This window comes from Poecilia formosa, unplaced genomic scaffold (assembly GCF_000485575.1).
Source record: "Poecilia formosa unplaced genomic scaffold, Poecilia_formosa-5.1.2 Scaffold115, whole genome shotgun sequence".
Classification (NCBI taxonomy): Eukaryota; Metazoa; Chordata; class Actinopteri; order Cyprinodontiformes; family Poeciliidae; genus Poecilia; species Poecilia formosa.
Window position 1 is genome coordinate 330,552 of NW_006800054.1, and position 21,985 is coordinate 352,536.

Here is a 21,985-nt window from a genome sequence, read left to right on the forward strand (position 1 = left end):
TTGTGAATTAGGTAATAATAGAGTGGCAAGCTTGCAAATTTTGGGTTATTTAATTAGTCATAATAAACGGTATGGCTCCAAAGCTAGTGTAATTTAATCGCAAATGCAAATGCAAGGAACTATATTAAAACGCAATTATGTGGAGAGGAAGGGAGGAAAAAAAGACCAAAGAAATTATGCAACATTGCCACCTACTGGTAAACTCTAGAACCTTGCATGCCTACTCGCTTCTAAGTGGTAATATCCTGGAATTGAGATTTATTACAAACATTGTGCTCGGATTTTGATGTGAGCTATAAGAAGAGACGCTATGTATTCAGACAATAACACAAACAAAAAAAGACACAAACACTATTCCTATGTGTATTTATGGAACATATGCATGCAAAACCTCTAAACCTTTAACTCAAGTAGGTTGAATTGCACAAGAAAATTTTTTTGTGGTATTTTTTCAGGTTTAAAAAAAAAAAAAGCAATAAGATGCTTGACGTTTCTCACATTTTGCCACATTTCAGCCAAAAATGTTTTTCATATTTTATTTGGGTTTTTGTTAGACAATTGCAAGTAGTGGATACTTGTAAAATAGATCGAATACAAATTTGAAGTGTGAGATACATTCAAATCTTTTTAATTTACTACAGTTAGATGCAGCTTAGTGCCATAATTTGCTTAAGAAGTCAACTAATTAGTAAATAGGATAAGCCAGTGTGCAACTTAATTCAATCTAAACCCAGATGTTCAACAAAGGCTTCGATGGTTTGTTAGGAAACATTCATGAACAAGCAGCATCACAAAGACCAAGGAACAGACAAGACAGGTCAGAGACGAAGTTAAGAAGACGTTTATAGGAGGGCCAGATTGTAAATGTAAATATCCCAAACAATGTGAAGATCTCACACTATTCAAATTATTATATGCAGATGTTAATGGTGAGGCACAACTGCATAAAAACAAAGACATACCCATCCTAAACTAACTGACAGGACAACAATTGGAGAACTAGTGAAGACTCTTGGAGACTGTTAGATGAGCATTCCACAAAGATGTTTTTCTATGGAAAAGTGGCAAGGCTGTGGAAAGAAAGCCACAAGAGATTCCCTCCGCATGTTCGTTACAAGCAAACCAGGAAACGTGTGAAAAAAAAAAAGAGTACTCTGGTCACAGGAGATCATAATGAAATTTTCAGTTTGTAATAACACTAAAAACCTCAAATCGCCACACCCCCTAGTGAAACCTACAGCACAGACAGAGCAGCTGGTCAAATGTGAAGGATGAAACCCGATGAAGGGTAACAGGAAACTTAGAATTGGAATTATAGGAAAACATGATAATACTTGGAAAATGTTATAAGGAGCATGAGTTGTTTTGCAAGCCGCTGTAAGTAACATACTTTACACTGTTGGTACATGTTTCACTAGTTTATTTTTCAAGTTTAAAGTGAACATAATGACTTCTACTGTTGAAATGTGCTTTACAATTATTAAGTATCGTAAAAAGGACAAATTAGCTCAAAAGGTATGTACACAATGCTTTAACCAGAAAGGCACCAAAGACAAATAAGTATTAAGCAGAAAGGTAGTAATCTGCAGTACAGGGAGAGAAAAAAATCTTGTGAACCTTTATGCAACATCATAAGCAACAAACTTCAAAACTTGCCGTTTTCTCTTACAATAAAACAACCTTTATTTGAATAGTTAAAAATGCTAATAAGACAATAGTGGTGTTGTGATTGCTAAAATATATATATTATATAAATACAATATTCTCAATGTAACATACTTAGTGTGTGCAATATTTCCTCCCTTTTGTGGCTACAGTCCATCCCACACTTTGTGCAAGGAGGAAAAAAAGCAACATCTGAACATCCTAAATACAAAGAGCTTGGTTTTTTTTTTCTCCAAATATAAACATTTTTATTCATACACGCTTGTAATAAATTATCTCTAGTACAATATCTAATAAAAATAAAACAGCAGCAGGTTTCTATCAGCTGTTGTAAGAAAATGACATCTGCTGTATTTTCTTTGCTACTGATAAATGTCTGGAATTACATGATGATATGGATGAGATTGTCTGAACATTTAACAATTTGTATATAGTTTTTTTGTGTGTGTATGTTTCACTGTAACAGAGGACTAATTGTTGTAAAGTTAAAGGTGGAACATTCTTGCACCAAAATCTCGAGTGGGCACACTCAAGTGGCATTTCAAATCAAAACTGACACTCTTGAGGCAAATGAAAAATGAAAGAGGTAATACATAATATGGACTTCTGCAGCATGAGGGGTTGTGAAAGGTAACAGCTCAGTTTTTCACAAAAAAAACAAACAAAATAAAACAAAACCAAAAAAAAAACAACATTCTCCTAACCAACACAGGTGTTAATAAGAACTATCTGCTCCAAAATGTGAGTGAGAACTCTACTGCAAATTTACAGTATGCCAAGGATAAAGTAAAATAGTCATAGTAATCAGATGTGGTGCCTCTCTTGTAAAAAGTAAAAAAAAAAAAAAAAACATATCAAAGCACTTTTGGATGGTCTCACCCATTTCTGACATGGCTTCATCATGATTGTTCCAACATGTGGCGGAAATGACGTTAAAACGGTAACCTGAATGTCTCTTTCTCGCTCATTTGTTTAATGTGATGGTGACATAAGATGTAGGGATATAGCCTTCATCTCCATTGTGTCTTCGGACTCGGGTCCAGCCGTCTCCTTTGTCCTCTTCCACTACAGCCAGCACTTCCCCTTCCTGCATCGAAATGGTCCCTTCACTGGCACCTGAAATGCAAAACATTGACTTTGTAATGTCATAGTGACTATATCAAATCAGACATTTACATGCGCTGTATAAAAAATATATATATTTTTCCTCCACTCACTCACCAGGTAATATGAAATCAGACCAAGAATTTGTTGCAATGTGATTTTTTTCCCCTCCACTACTTTCTTCAAAATCAGACATTTATGGATGAATCAACTGTGTGTACATTTACACAGTGATTACCTGTTTGAAAAGCTAGTCAGGTTTCAGATCTCATTACAGCTCCAGTGAAAATCACTAATGCTCCTCTGATACTGATAGCATATATATATACACACGCTTGTTCTTTTAGATCTCAGAGACGTATTTAACACCATTTTAATACCATCGATCACAGTATTCACCTACAGCAGGTTGGACATGTGCGGATCAATGGAAAAGTCTGTTTTGAATCATATTTAGATCGTCTTTGTCTAACAGATTTCAGTTTGTTAATGTCAATGACATCTTCACACACCACGGTTACTCAAGTACCACAAGGCCCAGTGATTGGACCAATTCTCATATATGGATATATCTATATGTCTACATATATATGCTTCCAATTAGCCAAAAAATCAGACAGAATAGAATAAATGAAATGTTTGTGTTGTTGTTGTTTTTTAAGTCACATTAAACAGGTTTGTTGGATTTCCTTCTGTCACTTCTACAACACTGCCAACATTTAAAAAAAATAAAAATACTAGTCCATGCAGTTGTTTCTTGACTATTGTAATAAAATGCTTCCACTTATCCAAAATGCTGTTGCTAGTGTTCTCATATTTTTTTTTCCCTTCTTCTTATATTATATCACAAATCGGATTGCATCTTCCCTTTATTTTAACACTGCAGTTCTCTGGTGGTGGTTCCTAGATCTTTTAGTTACTGGGTTCATCTGCTGTGGAACCAATTCCTAGCTTTTGTCCATAGGGCAGAAACCCCGTCTACTTTTAACACTAAACTTAAAACAGTCCTTTTTGGAAAAGGCTTAAAGTAAGAGTGGCTTAGGTTATTCTGAGCCGAGTCTATACCCGTGTTGCTACATACACATTTCAGTATAAATAATTTATTCAAAATGTCAAACACACAGCTTTCTTGTGTGACATCATGAAAAAAAATTCCAAAGAAATAAGATGAGATATCAGGGAGACAGCTGTGAATCTCCACAATTCTCCAATTCAACCTTAGCAGAAAAATCATTCAAATCCATTCCCATTCATCTGCTTAATTACATAAATGCAAGACAAAACGTCAGGAGAATGACCAGTCATATCAAACAGGTAGAAAACTAATTCTGTGTCTCAGAGATGAATAATGTTTTGGAGCAAAATGTGCTCATCACAAGCAAAAGATGCTGCGCTGTATCTGATAAAGGAGTGTCAGTATCCACAGTGAAACAAGCCCTACAGAGGTGAATGTCAGTATTATCACTGCTACACCTGGAAGAAAAGGGGAAAGCAAATATGGAAGTGTCAGCATCCTTTTGTGAGTGTCTTTGATTGACTGGTGCATTCAACAAAATATAAGGCATGAAAAAGAAAAGAACTTTACATGAAAAATGTGGGTTTACTTTAGGTTTAAGACAAAACAAAGTCAATGTTTTGGAGTGGTAATCTCATTCCCACAGATTGATTGTGGGGTAGAGCTAAAACGGTGACAAAGTGGCCTAAAATCCTGACTCAGTTACACCAGTCCTTTTAGGATTGGGCCAACATTCCAGCAAGGCATTCTGTCAAGTTTCATTTTACCCCAGTCATTTATTTTGAAGGGAAAATAAAATATTTGGAACTTTAATTTGTTAATTTGTTCAATCTTTTTATATGGTATTTGAAATTACAAAAAAAAATTTAAAAAAACTGAAGTAAAAAAAAATGCAATCATACAAAACAGAATTGACTCAGAAACTAAATAAAAATAACACATTTTAGATTAAATAAAAAATAAAAATAAAAACATACCAGGGAAGTTATACATCGCTGTGCATTTCCCGATGGGCGCCACTGGCTCTTCATCCTCAAAGTCGTCATCAAACTCAGCATAAATAGCTTGAGAGGGGTCGGGAGTGCTTTCATCTGAATGTGCGCCATCAGGACTGGAAAGCAAAAAAGGAAACCCGTCTTTTTAGAAACAAAGAGAATGAACACACTTTGCTTTAAATGCATCTCTAAAAAGGAAGAAAATCAACCCACCTAAGAACTTCATGAGCTCCATTATTGTTAAATGAGTGAGCTCTGTATCGTAGTGTGTCCCCCCGAACACCTGCTTCAGACAGCCAAGTCTGACAATAACAGAGACGCGTTTAATGTTGCCAGCTTTATCTGCACGACTGGCACACTGTGACATAACCCAGGGTCCTAAATTATAATGAAACGAGGCCTTCGTCTTATGAATAAAGAACAGAGCGGATAATTACCTCGTACTTGTTCAGCTCTCCTCTGAGCCTCTCTATATTCTGAGACGTCTGACTGATCTGGGTTGCGAGACTAGCTGGATCTCCCATTTGAGGATTTTTCTCATAAACATCTTTCATCTTTCCGAGCGCTTCGCTGCAAAGGAAAACAAGGAAGAAGACATGAACAAGGGGGGGAGAAGAAGCAAAGTGACTTTCGGTGGAATTTTGATCCCCCACACCTCAGGGGTGGGTAAACAATTCACTCACGCTCAGACAGACTTGTTTACACTGCATGAATATTGTATCTATTCTTCCAGCAGAGAGGTTCGAACAGGGATTGCTACGAATGGGCAGGAAGCCGTCATGTGCATGCACGCGCGCGCACACACACACACACACACACACACACACACCTCTGATCCACTTCCTTCTGCAGCTCTTTAGAAATTTCCTCTAATTTCTGCTGTAACCTCTTCCTGCGCTGCTCCGGGGGGAGATGGCCGAAGTCCTCCGTCACCGTAGGCTGCAAGACGTCGTCATAGGAAGCGTGGGTTAGCACTGAACTCGGACTCATATTTGTCACCTTCGTAAACGTGCCGTCACCGTGACTACAGAACCAGACAGGTGAGAAAGAATGCCCTTTGCAACCAGCTCAAAGTTTAGATCGCTTATTTAGATCTCTTAGACAAATTAGCTCATTAGAGAGCCGAACACAAAGTCAATACCCATTTACCAACAATTACAAACTAGCAACAATTATGTGGTTTTTAGACCCCCAAAAAAGCTATATATATATAAAACTTTGAAAGAGGTGAGACACAAAAGTAAAATTGTAAACTGGATTCTTGATTGACAAGTTTCATCCTGAACTAAGTGTCACTTTTCCTCCACCAGATGGCCACCTTTTCAATACAACACCAAAGGTCATCAATAAGTACTAATACATTACAAGATTTTTTTTTTTTTGTTGTTGTTCTTGTTGTTGAGGAATAACATCATAAATTTACCCAAGAGATGTTGTAAAGAAAACATGTCCATTTTTTTATGAGTTAAAAAACTTAGACCCCCACACCATTTTTTTTTTGATGACATTGTTACCCTACCATGATCCTGTCTGGGGTAAATTTCTGAGGGGAGAAAGAGAAACAGCACATATCCAGTAAAAACCTTACAGTAACTTTAACTGTTTACCTGCTTAGGTAACCTCAAAAGATGGTTGCATTATGTCACAAATATGTTAATCGGTATGCAAAAGAGTATGCTTTAGGATGCATGCCTTAACTTTGATAATGATGGAGAAGGTTTTGGAGAGGCAAAGAGCAGAGAATAATGTCTATGTCACTAGAAGTGTTGGTGGCCTTGCACCCGAATCATCTCCTCTTGTCACTCACCGATCTCCTGAGTGTCCGGAAGGAAGAGATTCTGGGTTTGACTGTCTTATTGATCTCCTTCAAACAGTACGACAGGGGGTCCCGGCCAAACTTGGGGGACGGGGCTCCGTTAGGAGGTGAAGGGGCAGGGGGTGTGGAGAAAGGAGTGAGTGTGGAGGAGGAGAGCTGGGGGTCGGGTAAGACCAAACGCACCGGCACCCGAAAATGAGGTGTGCAGGCATAAGATGGTATAAAAAAAAGGGGGGGAGGGGAAGATGAGGATAACAGAGATATGGGGGGGACAGAGAGGACAAAAAACAAACAAAAAAAAACAAACAAAACATGGTGACAAAGGAAAGAAAAAGACACCGTCAACACATTAAAGCGCACCACAATGCCTGAAGGAAAACACAAACCCAGCAACGAGCCTAAACAGCATGAAAGCACAAAGATACATCTTTGGCTCAAATCAAATAGGACATTCCATGCCAATTCACAATCATTTTAGCAGGATAAACAATCATGTAAATTATGGAAACTTAAAATAAGAAAGTTGACTGGATCTGTAAAGTGTGGAAGTTTATTAATTAATTAACTAATTAATGAGATCCTGATGGACTCTTTTTCTTATGTTAATCTTTAAGAGTTTGGTCATGTTTGTACAACTTCCTCTGCAGTAATCAAAAGCCACTCGGAGCTCCTGGTTACCAAAATCCCTTTACCAATTTTGTATGCACCATTTTGTTCCTAAATGCAAAAATGTGTTCCTTCCTGCTTCTATTTTGTACCTGTAAGCAAACTTAAAATTTGCAAATCAGTATACGTTTCCAATTTTTTCTATTTTCTTGAACAGAAATAAATTGCTGTAAAAAACCCACCCAAATTCTGTAAATTTGTCTTTTACTAAAGCCAATCGAATAATGGGGATTAAACTACAATTTTCTTTTCAATACCACTTGAGTCTAAGACCACTTAAGTTTTCTAGCAGTAAGTACGGATTTGGAGAGGTGCGTGAACTTGCATGGAATGACCAGAAGCACAAAAACATCACAGTAAGAAGCCAGCCATCGCCTCCACACTGGTGCTACAACAGCCCAACACTTGCAACAAAACTCGGGTAAAAGTTGAAGGGCAGCGTAAGACTCAGTGAGGATCATGGGGCAGGCCACCAAGACTAAACATCTGTTTGGCTTCAGATTTCAAAATTAGCGGCTCTCTTTCTTTTGAAGCTTTCCACCCATCTCTTCACAGCATTTTAATTGCCTTTTTGTGATTGAACAGCTTACACTTGTTTATTTTCGTAGCAGATTGCTCACAGTTTACAAGCCTGTACCTTTTGTCGTGCATCGATCATCAATACTGTAAAAGCAAACATTTAACCATCAGGATTCAATGCGAGGGAATTTTTTATTTTTTTTTACACATGCTGCAGACTCCAGAAGCTGACCTACATAAATAAAACCAGCTTGTAAACCAGTGCAGTCGTTATAAATAGCTGGCTTAATTACCAACAGTGGATATAGATTTTTGAGGCAGGGCAAATGGCCTTTATTAGAGAGAGGGTAAATTGACAACATGACGGGAGTGAACTACAAACATCTACATCTATGCCGAAAGGTGGTGGGGTGGGGTCCATTAGCTAAATTACACAGCAGGCTGATGGCTTCAAGTCTTCAATGCAGACGGGCTTAAACTGCCCTGCAACAAGATCCCGTGTGTAAACACAGAGATCCCGAAGTACAGGACTGTTATTATGTGAATGGCTGCTACTTTGGGGCTACATTTCTTAGAGTTATGGGGCTCTAACAACAGGAGCGTAGTTAATAGGACTGCTTAAGGGCCAGACATAAACCACGAGCTACTTGAACCAGTACACCCAGTTTTCTATTCACACTTCTAAGGTCTAATTAGGAGAGCATGACTGATGACACAGAGCTCTGCGTCGCACACGTACACAGAACAGGAAGAGTGCACAGCTGAGCACAGCCACTAAGACATGCAGAGAGAAGAAGAGGTGCTGAACAAGCAGAACACTGCAGGGAAAGAGGAAGGGATCATTTAGTGTTGGGATTGGAGGAGGGGACCATTAGCTGGTTAGCAGTCGGCCAACCATAGCACCAGTGTGGGGATATTAAAGTTGCTTAAAGTTTCACAGCTGTGTAAAGTACCCTATGCTCCAAATAGATACTAACGGACCAACATAAATTTTTGTCAGTTTGAGTTTCTCCATCTTAACTCGGCGTCGTTCTTATGTTGGCACAAAGAATTTGTTGTGATGCACATTGTGCCAGGTCCTGGGCAGAATAATAGAGGCAGTGTGTTTGTGGAGGCCCACGGAGGAAAATTCAATGTAGTTTGGGTCCCGTGTTCATGAAACCACAAGCACAGCAAAATGCTGACTGCAAGTTGACCTATTGGAAGCCAGGATGCAGAGATACGTGTACGTGTCTGTGTGTATTTGGAGGGTCAAGGTTTATTCACTCGCAGCCAGGGACAGGATCATGCAAAAGGTCTTGTCTAGAAGTGCTGGAGTGTATATAAAATGAGACGAAAGAGGCTCATGCATTAATATACTGGGCTTTAGAATAGAGAAAGTATTCACATTGTTGGTGTGTTTTTCGTGTGTTGCCATAACTACAGGTTCACCACAAATGCTATTTGGAGGATTTCCTGGTTCTGCCAAGCAAGAAGTCAACTATTATCCTAAAATAGTAACATTAACATTTTTAATCTGGTTAATTATTGCTCCTAATGGACTCTCTGACCCAAGAGTTGAAACCTGAAAAAAGTATTTGTTTTTCTGTGAAACACCAAGTGCCTGTAATATTAATGTTTGTGGATATGTTGAAAGGGCTTCTACTTGCCAAGACAATGAGCAATTACATTTACCACCTCAGAAAAGCGCTGGTAAAACTCAGAAAATTTGAGTAGCTCCAGAGTCTAAAGTATGAAAGCTGTAATTTTATACCTCAAACAAATGAAACAGTAACGACTCAGGCACAAACTAACCTGTTTATTTGCAGCAAAGAGGATTTCACTGCCCTTAACGCTAAGCATTACACTGTGAATCTCATATTGCAAGCTCTCATGTATCCATCTCTAGAAAGATATGAGCATTAGAAGATAACAGACTAAACATTCACCTTTTTCCCCCTCAACCATGTCTTTCAAACTTGGTTTCTGTAGACAAAAAAGGGGAAGGTGAGAGGGAAGTAGCGCAGCTGCTGTTTTTCTGCCTGTTAAACCTCTAAAGCGTTACTAAAAATTCCTGCTACGCTTCATTATAAATCCTTTTCATTGTGACAGAAGTGAACTACAGTGACTGAAATGATTAATTACTTCTGCATATCCAAGTAAAAAAAAAACAAACAAACAGGGCCTAGAAAAAGTATTTATACACCTCAAACTATTAGGTCATTTATTAGGGTTTTTATGATAAACCAGAATAATGTAGTACATTTGTGAAGTGGAAGCAAAGAATACGTGAACTGTATATATGTATTTTATCTCTTCTTCTCTCTCCTCAGACCTCTTGTGACATATTTCCACTGTAACTGCAGCAACAGGTATTGCAGAGCTGCGTTTACAGATCCAGAGGCTGAGTTTGGTGCCAATTCTTATTTGCTCTGTCAATCTCTGTCAGACTGGATGTAGAATTTCTGTGAACATCAGTTTTGAAGTCTTATCACAAATTCTCAGTTGCGTTTAGAGCAGGACTTTGACTGGGCCATTCCAATACAAGAATATGCTTTCAGAACCTCGTTCCACAGTCACAAGTCTTCTGCAGGCTCTAACACTTTAGTGATTATCCCATATTAACTTCTTCCATCGTCCAATTTAACACTGACCAATTTCCCTGTCTGCTAAAGAATAGCATCCCCCCAGCATGATGCCATCACCACCATGTTTCATTATGGCAATAGTGTATGATGTTTTCCATCCTCTAATAATTTGCATGGATGCACCTTTATGGCTTGTGGCAAACTGAAGGGGAAGCCTCTGATGGCTTTCTTCTTCTTTTAAATCGGTGTTTTTATGCTTCCTTTAATTGTAATGCACTACATGGTTAATAACCTGTGGGAAGTGCTATATAAATAAAATTTGGACAGAAACAGTGTTCTGTTCAAATTTCAGATACCATTTTCTAACCTAGATCTGCTTTAATTTTCTCTAAAACTTCATTCATCAGCTCTCTGGTATGTTTTATGATCTCCATGATGCAGTTTGTTTGTTCACTTATCTCTAAAACCAATAAGAGCTTCACATAAAAACCCAGTTACTTGGTGGATGCCACTTTTTTTTTTTTTACTGGATAAAAATCAGCTGGATAAATAAATATGTACATTGGACTTTGAAAAAAAAAGGAAGATTTGTTTAGCATTTTCCTTCAACTTCACAATTATGAAATAATTTCTGTTGATCTTCCATAAGAAAACAGCAATATAGTTTGAAGTCTTAATATAAATGTGAAAAGTTTTAAGAAGCTCTTACAGTGCTCAATGAGAAGGAATCCGCTTTAATAACCCAAACACAACACTAAGCTGTCTAAACACTAGTAGGGAACTGAGGCAAAGAGGTTTCATTAACTCACACAAACACAGACTGCTGACAGAGCAGTCAATCCAGAAGCCAGAGCATATAAATCCACAACACAGAAAACGGTAAAGCAAAGCTGAGAGCAAATCTGGAGCAGCAAACTACAACATATATAAATCCTATAAATCCTGCAGGGAACAAAGGAACTATATATATGCAGCACACATAATGTGTGGTGAGTAAATGAGAAAACAAGAGACTGACTGGTGTTTTTTCCTGTAAATGTCAGAAAACAGAAGAAAACTAGACGAGTAGTCTCAAACCCTTCGTCATCCACAAGAACAACAAACTCACAAATTTAGAAAAGTACAACAAATCTAAAGCAGATATCAACAAAGAGAAGATTTAAATTGATCTAAAATACTGCAGAGCATCTGTGCAAATGTCATACTAGTTCTTATTAAATGAGATTCAATATTGTTGAGCAAAACAGAAAAATCTGTAGCTGTGAAAAAGTTGAATTTATTGTAAACCATTAGTTTGAGGTATAAAAACAGAGCGGAACTTTGTTCCTATAAATTCAGTGATTCTGTGGCAAGTTGAAGCATGGCAACTTATCAACTTTGTATCTGTGAAAGTTTACAAAAAAAAAAAAACTTTTGACATCTTTGTAAAACTTTTAATTCTTCTCAGGCATATTTATTTCACAGAAAAACAAAGTTTCACTGACAAAACAAGCCATCAAATCAATCACTTTAGGAGAGGAATTTATCATCGACTTGGGTATCCGCAATAGATGATACATTTTTAAAATCACCGACTGAGGGGAATAGAAAACTCATTCAAATAACTGTCAAAGTCAGTTCATATCAATGTCGGACTGTAACGAGAAAACGTCCTACCTTGCTCCTCTTGAAAAGCCAAAAGTTTTTACTCTTGTTCTTCCCCAGAAGGTCCATGGGGCCTTTAGGCGTACCGAGGCTGCTGTCAGAGGAGGCTCGGTTAATACCCTGGCTGTAGTCTTCAAACTCTAAGTCTCCAGGACGTTCAAATCCAGACTTATTCTGCTCTATTATAACCATGGAGTCCTGCAATAAGCACAATTGTTAATAATACTTTCCGAAGAAATAACTATTGTGTGGCTCTGCTCTGCAGAATTAAATGTTTCGGCGTCGAAACCAACTCACATTTTTCTCATTGACATTAGTGCCAGCTTTAGTAATCCCTTCCAAGCACTTGCCAATGATGGGCATCACATTCTTTTCTGTGTCTGAGAACAAGATGTAGCCATGTCCCAACTTTCGTATTCGCCTCTCATCCAAATCCTGCAATTTCTAGAAAGAACAAGACGGTTGAAGTAAACAGTCATCACTTGAAATGAAGATGTGTGTATTGGTGCACAATGTCGTCACTCCTATTTTAAGGCCTAAAGTTGAGATTTGTGATGCTCCCAGTCTTTAAGGAACCTTGAATTCCATCAAATAACTTAAAAAAATAGCGATTGCAGTCTTTGAAAATCTTTTGAAAATGACAAATCAATGACAGATGGACCACCTTTCTCATAGGCTTCCATACAAATAAGACGCGTTTCTGGGACCGCAGATGATAAAAACACGTTTTGTTTTTGTTTGTTTTTTCCTCATTGCATTTATCTTTTGAGTTCAGACTGTGTATTTTGCAGGACTCTGACAAAAATGCAAAATGTTCAACATAGCACTCCAAAGTTAGCAGTACGGTTTGATGTAATTGTCTGCTCCCAAGTGTAATTAAGTTGCATATTTTCTAAGATCTGGATACCAAATCAATTCTCGTCACATCATTGTTATGCCAGAACCCACAGGGCCACCGGTGGCAGGTTTGCGGGCTGCAGCAGGTTCACTTACATTGAAAATAAGTGGCATGTCATTGAAATAGAACTGGCTCTGCTCTTTGTTGTACTTTTGAAGCTGAGCAGCGTAGTCATTCTTGCAGTCCTCAGCTACACGTGCTCTCATATGCGCCTGCTGCTTAGCCTAAAAACCGCAGAAGAAGCAGACAGGTTGAAAAGTGCAACATGAATCACGCTAAGTGTTTTTTTTTTCTCTCTCCAGTGTGCATTCTACAGTAGTTCTTACTTTTTCAACATCAGCTTTTGTGGCATTGATGTCTTGATCCGTTTTCTCTGCATACTGTGCTGCGCGCTCTGCTTCTCTCCATTCTCTCTCAAAGCGCTTTTTACTCTGGAGGGGAGAAAAACAAACACTTTACTTTCTCTACTGAGGTGTGATCACATCTACCCGTTTGTCTGGAGTAACTGTATTGAACTGTATTGCGCCGTTTCATAATTAGGATCTATTTAGATTTCAGTTAATTGGACCTAAATTCAATTCTTTGATCAGTGTATTACAATGAAATGGGTTGAATTTGGAGCCAACTGGATACTGTCAGTAATTCACCAGCTATTATTCCTCAATTGCAGCAACGTAGACCATAAGTGGCTTTTGAGGATTGCTTTTGATAATAAAAGAAACTACAGCTCAAATATACTGGCATGTTACCATTTTCTCATCCTACGTCACATATTTATTTACTTCAGCAGCATCCAATTCTTAATTCATGAGGTTAAAGTTTATTCTAGAATCTTCTGAGAAAGCTTTCAGTTTGATTTAGTTAAGGGATTTTTTTGTCCATTCTTTACAAACAAATTTGTGAAGCCACAGACACTGATGTTGGACGAGGACGGCTGGCTCACAGTCTCCACTCAAATTTGCCCGAACAGATTTTCGGTCAATTTCAGATCGCGACTGGGCCAGCCAGTCAAATTCTTCCTCACCAAACTCACTGATTTGGATCTTTATAGATCTTCCTCTGTGTCCTGTAGAGTCATGTTAAAACAGGGATACGTCGTCCCCAAATTTAAATGGTCCAAAATGTGATCGTATGGTGAAGCATGAAGGCGGCTTAATAAAGAAAATTTCTTCTAGCCAACATCCACCATTTTGTCCAAGAAACAACTTATGTGTAGTTTCTTACTCCTTTACCTTCCAAAACTTTTTGTGCTGCATTAAACAACAAACATGCACAGTACTTAAATAATTATATATATATATGCCATATTATACATATGGCATGCAAATATACACCACTGATAATTTACTGAAAACCTTGTTAGTGTCCAGGACAAACTCTGTGAAATACCAAAGGATTTTAAATTAAAACCTGGTGGCCTTTGCTAGAAAGCTGACAATGCGTGGCCACAAGATCTTTCTAGAAAAGATTGCTAAATCTGTTTGGCACGGTGAGGTGACTGGAAGGGAAGAGCAAGTCCCAGAACTGAATGATTTAGAGACTGTCCAAAGAGGAACAGCCAAACATTCCTCTCTTTATTTGCTCCAATATTGTAAAATGTTCTAATAGAAAACCAAGAGCTGTCCAACTGGCAAAACGGGATTGTAAAGAGGAGCTACAGAACGGGTGCCAAATACTGTGACACTGGTGATTTAATGTTAAAAAAATGTTTAACTGAGATTTCACCCTCTTAGTGAATCGTTTTATTCAAATTAAAAGACCGATTACCAGAGATGGTGACTAATTCATAGGGTTAGGATTGATTGCGCGGGTAAAAGGAGTTTAGAATAAGGTTGCTTCCAATTTTGTTCCATCTATTTTGACTATAAGCAAAACTCACCTGCCTAACTCAACTGCTTTGGCAGCCACTCGCCTGATTGTGTTTCTATTCAACCTTGAGTCCATCAAGACGCGTGTAAGAAGATTTTTCAATAGTAAAACTGGACTTACGCTGTCGAGCTGCTTGTAGGTGCTCTCCAAACTCTGCTGGGCCTTCTTGGCCTCCAATAGATACTGCAGACATTTATAAAAATAGAGAGACAGAGAGAGAGAGGGGGAGAGAAATGTGGAGGAGAGCACAGAATAAACAATGACCTCAAAGAGCCACGCAGCAAAACAGACGAGAAAACAAAATACCAGTGTGTCTGTTGGAGGCGTCTTCAGTGAGTGTCTGCATGTGGCTGTACTTTGCAGTCCAACAAGACAAAGACGGCATGTTTCTCACTGAGAAACGAAACACCACGGCACAGACCAGACCTCCCTCAAGAGACACTTAAACGTATTTCCTGCTGCAGCAATGAAATCTCCAAACATCTACTTTTTCTATTTCTTCCTCATGCTACTCCTGTACAAGACTCAAAAAAAAAAAAAAAAAACATTTGGTATTTTCTCAAACCATTTCTTAATATGGTGATGCAGGCACACACCCGTATGCAAGTGTATAGTAAACAGCACTGTTTAACTTTGAGAAGACCTTGTGTATTTGATTAAAACAATGCGACAACTTGCAAAACTGTACAAAATGAAAGTCGCGCATACAAATATTACGGCTAAGATAAAAAAGCTGGGCTGTGTGTGCAAGTGAATACTCAATTCAGCTACTGCAGCAAACACCCACTGGTTTTTAGAAGAAAATAGAAATCAATAAATTATTTAAAAACGTACCTTAATGAAGCTTCTTTTGAAAAGACAAGTGTATTGAGTTCTCAGCAGCAACTCATTATGGAGAGACTGATCGCCACAGAATAAAGTTCAGCTGCCCTACTAGAATTTTCTAGGCATTTGGATACATTTAGCGAAAACTTTAGGGATTAAAAAGGTATTAGTCAGGAGAAGGATACCAAAACCAAATCACAGCATTGGCCCTATAAATATTAGGACAGTATAGCCACTGATAATTGGAGAAATTATGGACCTACTACTATTTAACTAAAACATTTACCAGAGTTAATAGAAACCTGACAGTAATGCTGAAGGAGCTGCAGGAACCTCTGCTTAGCTGGTTGTGTTTTACATGTGACAACAATTATCTGCATTCTCTGTGTCAGGACTGAGAAGCAGAGTTGCAGACATAAGCCTTTCCATTCAAAGTAAACAATCCGATATGAAAGAAAACAGAAATGTAATCCAAGGTGCAATCAATAGACGCAAATGAACCCAAGAAGCATCTCTTTGGATACTGGGAAGACACAGGAGTAGCCAAAAAGAAGAAGAAGAAAAAGAAAAAAAAAACACATGCACAGTTGAAAAAAATGCTAATTTAATGCTACAACACCTGGGCTGGGAATTAAACCCAAGAGTGAATACTTAAATTATAATTACATCTGATTTTTTTCTTTCAAATATATCCGTTTTTTCAGCTGAATTGTACACAATAAACATCACGCTACTGTAAGATGACACTTTGAGATTATACTTTGTCTCAGTCTTTCACCTTACAAAAACTGCCGTGCAAGTCTTTTTATATCCACTTCATGTCTTAAGTGGCTAAAAATCATTGGATACTTTTTGCTCCACATCAAGCTCACCGTCTTTCGCTCCTGTTTGAGTTCCTGCAGGTACTTGGTGAGATCAATGCAAATGTTCATGATCATGTTCTCAGCAATTAGCTCCCTCTGCCCAGCATAGTCGTTCATCTCATTCAGGATGTCCACAAAAGACTGGTAGCTGGACAGCCTGTCATTTAGTAGGAGAAAGGAAAGGGTGGAGAGATGAGGGCCGCTGATAAGATGATAATTACACAAAAATTCTGCAGCAAGCTAAGTTATGATAAGGAGCTTGTGACTTCCTTATTCCTGTTTCCTTCTCAGGGAATTTAAAATGTCACCAGCGTCGGCTCAAAACAGCCTCATGAGTAACTGTAGCAACAGAAGGACTCCTCAGAAAGAATAAAGACTTGGAAACAAAAGCAGCTGCTCACCTGCAGTCTGGCTCGTCTTTGTTGCTTCGTTTTTGGTTATATTTCTTTGAAAGATTCCTGTGGATGTGGATATAAAGTGAAACCTAATTATTCAACAAACTCAATGGGAAACATCCAATGAAAGAAGAAACTCTTTTGCAACAATTGCAGTTTTTGTTTTTTTTTTTGGAGGGGGATTTAACACAACTGTAATAAAAACTAGAGATTATGAACAAATTTCAATTCTCACTCTTCCTCCTTTCACTCTCCGTTTGACCACATCCACTATATCATGTGCCAGTCTGCTCCCACTTCCTCCCCTCTCCAGCAGAGCTCAGCACTACAACAGATGTGGGCTTGTGTGTGCGGGGAAGCAACTGGGTGACAAAGCGCATAGGATAAGGAGAGAGAGAGAAAGAGAGAGATAGATAGAGAGAGACGAGAGGCAGAAAGCATGCAAGCAGCTGGAGAATTGGGCTAGTGTTTCAGAGACAAACTAGAATCTGTCCCAGAGCAGTCATAAGACCAATGAGCATTTCATAAACAACCTTCCAACATGCAAACATTCAAACACAAACACAAGATGCTTTGAGCTGCACACAAGAATGCGAGCTGGTCTAAAAGGCCTACCTCAGTTGTTTGGCATAGCTTTGCTCGATCTCGGTCCGCTCCTTCACAAACTTCACATACTTCTCCACCAGTTCCAGGCCGGACTGCGTGTGCTTCTCTATGATGTCATACTGATCCTAAGGGAAGGAGCAGGAAGACAAATAAGGAAAAGAAAGCCTCGAAGTTGAGTTGACCTCCAGGCCACAGCTGTGATGTTTCTCCAAGATTTAGAGCACCTAGAAGAATCTAGACCGGGAGGCAATAAACTAAACCCAATGCACGTCGGTTATGGTCTCCAAAAATTCAGCCAAGAAATTATTTTGTTTGCTTTTTTGCTATTTATAGAAGAAATTAAATTCCTCCATCATACGAGATGGAAGAATTGAATTGAATTTGGGTTTTTTTAATCCCTACCTCCGTCTCTTCTCTGTCTTTTGGTAAGTGATGCTCTGACACCTTCAAGCTGAGACAAGTCTGGAAGTGTTGAGAAATTGTAGTCTTCCCGCACTATGCACATAAAACAAAAAAAAAAAAAAGTTCCCAGAGTCTTTGACTAACCCTGCAGCTGACTTTTAGGTTGAACTTGGAGTCTGTGAAAAAGGGATTCCTTACATGTCGAGCCTTGTTCCTCAGCACCTTTTAAGCTCTTCAAGTTAAAGAAAAGAGATGGAGCTCAAATGACACACAGCAGAGCTAATCGCAGGACAGAGTTAAGGAGGGCTGCAAACTGCTGAGCAATTAAAGCTCTAAAATACCAACAAAAAAAAGGCATTCCTGTGTTCTTCCTGCAAAGTCTTTAATTGATAAAACTCTTATTCAAAACTTAGCTTTTTCTTTTTAGTACTCACCTTAAATGAACCTTCATAGCATATGATTGTTACAAAGTGAAAAACTGTTGCTGATGATTATCATTAGCAAACACAAAATAGTTGCAGGATTCTAAAGCTAATTGTAAAGCAGTAAAATGGATTAATAAAACGAAAGACATGAGTCGTCCTTTTACAATGAAACTTTTTGCAGAAGTAATTTGATTCTTTCATTTCAATTTCTGCTTTTTCTTAGTGCTTATATATTTAAAACAAATTTGAACTTTGCTCCATAAGGCATGCACAGAAAATTCTGCACTGATGAAGATCTAAGTTATGGTGAACCTAGTTATTAGCGCCAATGATCTGTGAGGATTAAAACCAAGATAACTTTTGCTTTCCACACAGAAATAAGTGAAACCAAAACCTTTCCCATTGATGAGACTTTTGGTTTTGGATAAACTTCAGAAGCTTTTACAGTTTCTTTTGTATTAGGAAATACATCCGCTTTCCATAAACATTTCCTTTGTGCATTTAGAGCAACAGCTGGAATGACCTGTGTGAGAGTATTTCAGTGAAGTGCAACTCAACAGGCTACAAGAACTTGTTCAAATAATGTTACTCCCACCTCCATTGTCTTATATGAGGGATACGATGAGATGCGAGTCACATTGAACAGGTGTGTGGCCCTAATTTCCCTGTCAAATTATCAAATAAAGCTGGAAATATACTCATGTTTTCTGACATTTGCAAATAAATGTTCTCATGGTGGGGAACAAAAGGTAGAAATTGTCTATTTTTTTTTTAAATAAGGTGCTTGGGTTCATTTAATCTGCTTTATGGGATTGTAATTTGATACTTAGGTGGATAAGAATGCATAATATCCCAAGAGTTCATACCCTTTCATTTCACCACAACATGAAAGTGCAGATAAAAAGTTGTGTGCTACGGGTAGCTCCGGCCACAAGCATTTTGCATGACTTCGTATATTATTTGCATATTCGGCTTTTGGATTGGTTTTCAGTTTGTACTACAGCATCGCAAATTAGAAACGAAGAGGAAGGTTTGAAACTGCCTCAGCAGATTGGACGTGTGCACTAGGTTCCAGATCTTAAACCCTGTTGAGTTTCTGCATTTTTTTGCAGTTTCACACACAAAAAAACAGCTTCGTAAAACAAAAAAAAAGGTGCAAGAATTATCACATTCATGTGATCTCAGATAGATAAATGGGCACTTGAACATCAAGATAAAACCTCTTATCCTAATGCCTGTGATTGAGAAGCTCCAATCAGCATTCTTTTTGTCCCCCTAAATGATTTGGCACTTTGTAATCCCACATACATATCAGCAAATGCAAGTTTTAACAGATATTCTAACGCTGTTTATCTCAGGGTACGACAAAGGAAGGCTTTTTTTTTCTTGCACACTTTTCACATTATGGAAGAAAACAGCAGTTTTATCCAGTTTTACTGGATGTTTTCCACCCCCTTCTTTGGCCCCAGGAGCATAAACAGCATTCTCAAAACATTTCAAAGGACTCCAAACAATGAAAGTATCCCTAGTTTGATCTACAAGTAAAGTCCTGGACATTCTCTAATACAACAGGGAGGGATGCAGCAACTGTGGTTGCACCATTTTTCTAAAAAAAAAAAAAAGAAAAAAAAAACAACTAAAAGACACTGGAAGAAATTGGATCTACCCTATCTTAAAAAGGAATATTTAATTATACCCACTTCATTCAAAATACTATGGCTATATTTAGAAATGCAAGCAATTTTAAAACGCTGAAAATGGTGTGTATATAAATCAGTGTCCTGTGAAGCCGCAGCACTGGTCAGACTATTTATTGCCTTTTATCATCGCCCTAAAGCCACAGTCAAAACTAGCTTTAAAAGGTCTTCATTTAGGCGGTTAGAGCTCAGATGATTTTCATAAATCAGAAGCAGTTCTATAAAACAACTTCACACAGTCCTTTTAACTGTGTGAAGCTTTCTTATTATAAAACTGCGTGTTTTATAATAAGAAAGCTACAACCGTTAGCAACAGGTGCTCAAACGTCTCCATATCTGAACCCAAAGAAAGTATCCAACTTCCTTTGAAGTCATTCAATGCTGGAAGGAGCCACCCAGGATGTGACACTTTCCTATAAAAGTTCCACAAATGTTTCAGTCCTGAATCATTCATTCCTGCAGAAAATTAGGGACATTTTACTAGACCTGATCGACGGGACCTGAACTCACTATCACAACTAAAGCCCAGAACCTGCAGTTTTGCACTGCACCAACAACCAGCTGCTTAAAATAGCCACCGGATTAACAACAATCAGGAGAACAGATGCCAAAGAGCTGAACAGGCCCTGCGCTTTGACTCTGCAGCCAAACATTAACAAAACCAATTATGCAAACAGGAATGTGAATGACCTGGCGGGCCAGTTTGGGCGTAAAACACACAAAAATGATCATTTGCACTTTTAACTATTATGTCCAGAATTCATTCTAAAAGCTCCTGTAAAAACTTTGTGCAATGTAAAAGGAGCTTCCCTGATTTTTTTTTTATTTTTTTTTCAAAGTAGGGCAAAACTAATTAGGCTATTGCACCATTGCATAGGATGAAAAAAAGAGACAGAGTACATACCCAGGGGGAGAGAGTAATGAGGCCAAAACCTCCTTTCCCTCCTCTTTGCAATGCTCCACTTTACACATTAGGTTCTCTGAGAATATACAAGTGGCAAAGCTTGTTTTGTTAAGGTTCAGGACAGTGCCAATCCTTTCACTTCTGCTTCCAAGAAAATAGCTTAGCGTCCACGACAAGGCTGTGCTGCCTCGATTTGGTTTTAATCTTGCACAGGGCCCTTCTATGCGCGTTCAGAACACAGAAATCAGTGCTTTGTCAGGTAGATGCGCCTTATCAGTGATGAGCCATTGTTGCCAAGTCGCATCACAGCAGACGATTTCATCGCTATGGAAGCCAAGTGTGACAAAATGTAAACAGAGAAGAAAAGACACAACCCTCATACAGCTGAAGTACCCGCATGCAGAACAAATTGAGTTTTGACACTGCAGGAAATCAATCTCCATACTTTTGCCTGAACCGTGAACACGACCTCATATGTCCCATCGCTTACATGACTAAAGTCTAATAAAGTGTCTTTATTGAAAAGCTGCAAATACAAAAAAGCAACAAAAAAAGAGCAGCGCTCATAAGTGCTTCGCTTTGCAAAAAAAAGAAAAAAAAGAAAGAAAGAAAAGAAAAAAGAAAAAAAAAGTTAAACTAAAAAAAAAGAAAAAAAAAAAAGAAAAGAAAAAAAAAGTTAAACTGATTTGCCAAACTTTGTTCCTTCTGCAACTTCGTCAGCGTGCAGAACAACAGTGCATTACAGTCACCCTGGCTAGATTTCTTCTCACGGTGGACTCACCCAAAGTTCTGTGCCCCAGTCCATGTTCTTTGCCAAACTGTTTCCTGAATACAAAGAACTTCTTCCAAAGTTATCCCAGCCGCCGCAGCAGCAGCAGCTCGGAGAAAGGACGGCCCGCAAACAAACACAATCCCGACTTGATCAGTCACCAAGTAAACACCAGGGCGATCCACTGGTTAACACGTTTTCTTAACAAAACGTGTAAATCGACTTCATAATTAAACCAATCAACTTTCGCTGGTAGCCGTTGTTCTAATAAGTCCAAATATTTTTCATAGCGAAGGAAACAGAGGGACAAAGTAGCTCGCGTATCCGCGTCACTCCCAAAT

The 21,985-nt window shown here is 38.4% G+C and overlaps 1 protein-coding gene across 4 annotated transcripts; it reads right to left on the bottom strand.

Moving 5' to 3' along the window:
• Positions 1 to 1,403: 1,403 nt before the first annotated feature.
• On the bottom strand, positions 1,404 to 21,952 carry trip10a (thyroid hormone receptor interactor 10a). 4 transcript variants are annotated; one of them, XM_007560368.2, is made up of 16 exons: positions 21,657 to 21,952; positions 17,457 to 17,572; positions 16,848 to 16,904; positions 16,456 to 16,603; positions 14,879 to 14,941; positions 13,216 to 13,320; positions 12,985 to 13,113; positions 12,289 to 12,435; positions 12,004 to 12,189; positions 6,587 to 6,751; positions 6,299 to 6,322; positions 5,609 to 5,718; positions 5,217 to 5,349; positions 4,993 to 5,081; positions 4,762 to 4,895; positions 1,404 to 2,781 (listed from the first exon to the last, which is right to left on the bottom strand). In XM_007560368.2, exons 1-16 carry the CDS (start codon positions 21,678 to 21,680, stop codon positions 2,630 to 2,632), a joined length of 1,782 nt encoding a protein of 593 aa, XP_007560430.1. In that variant the 5' UTR covers positions 21,681 to 21,952; the 3' UTR covers positions 1,404 to 2,629. The 4 variants fall into 4 exon arrangements, with proteins under 4 accessions (XP_007560430.1, XP_007560431.1, XP_007560433.1 ...); XM_007560369.2 differs by lacking the exon at positions 6,299 to 6,322 and having other exon boundaries at positions 21,657 to 21,951; XM_007560371.2 differs by lacking the exon at positions 6,587 to 6,751 and having other exon boundaries at positions 21,657 to 21,949.
• Positions 21,953 to 21,985: the final 33 nt, after the last annotated feature.

Bases quoted from the DNA above. Each gene is read 5' to 3' on its own strand.
- trip10a (XM_007560368.2), bottom strand. From the start codon at position 21,680: ATGGACTGGGGCACAGAACTTTGG. The intron at 16,604-16,847 runs GTGAGCAGCTGC...ACTAAATGACAG, and splicing joins AAAGACGAGCCAGACTGCAG to GCTGTCCAGCTACCAGTCTT. The intron at 6,323-6,586 runs GTGAGTGACAAG...TTCTCCCCTCAG, and splicing joins TCCGGACACTCAGGAGATCG to AAATTTACCCCAGACAGGAT.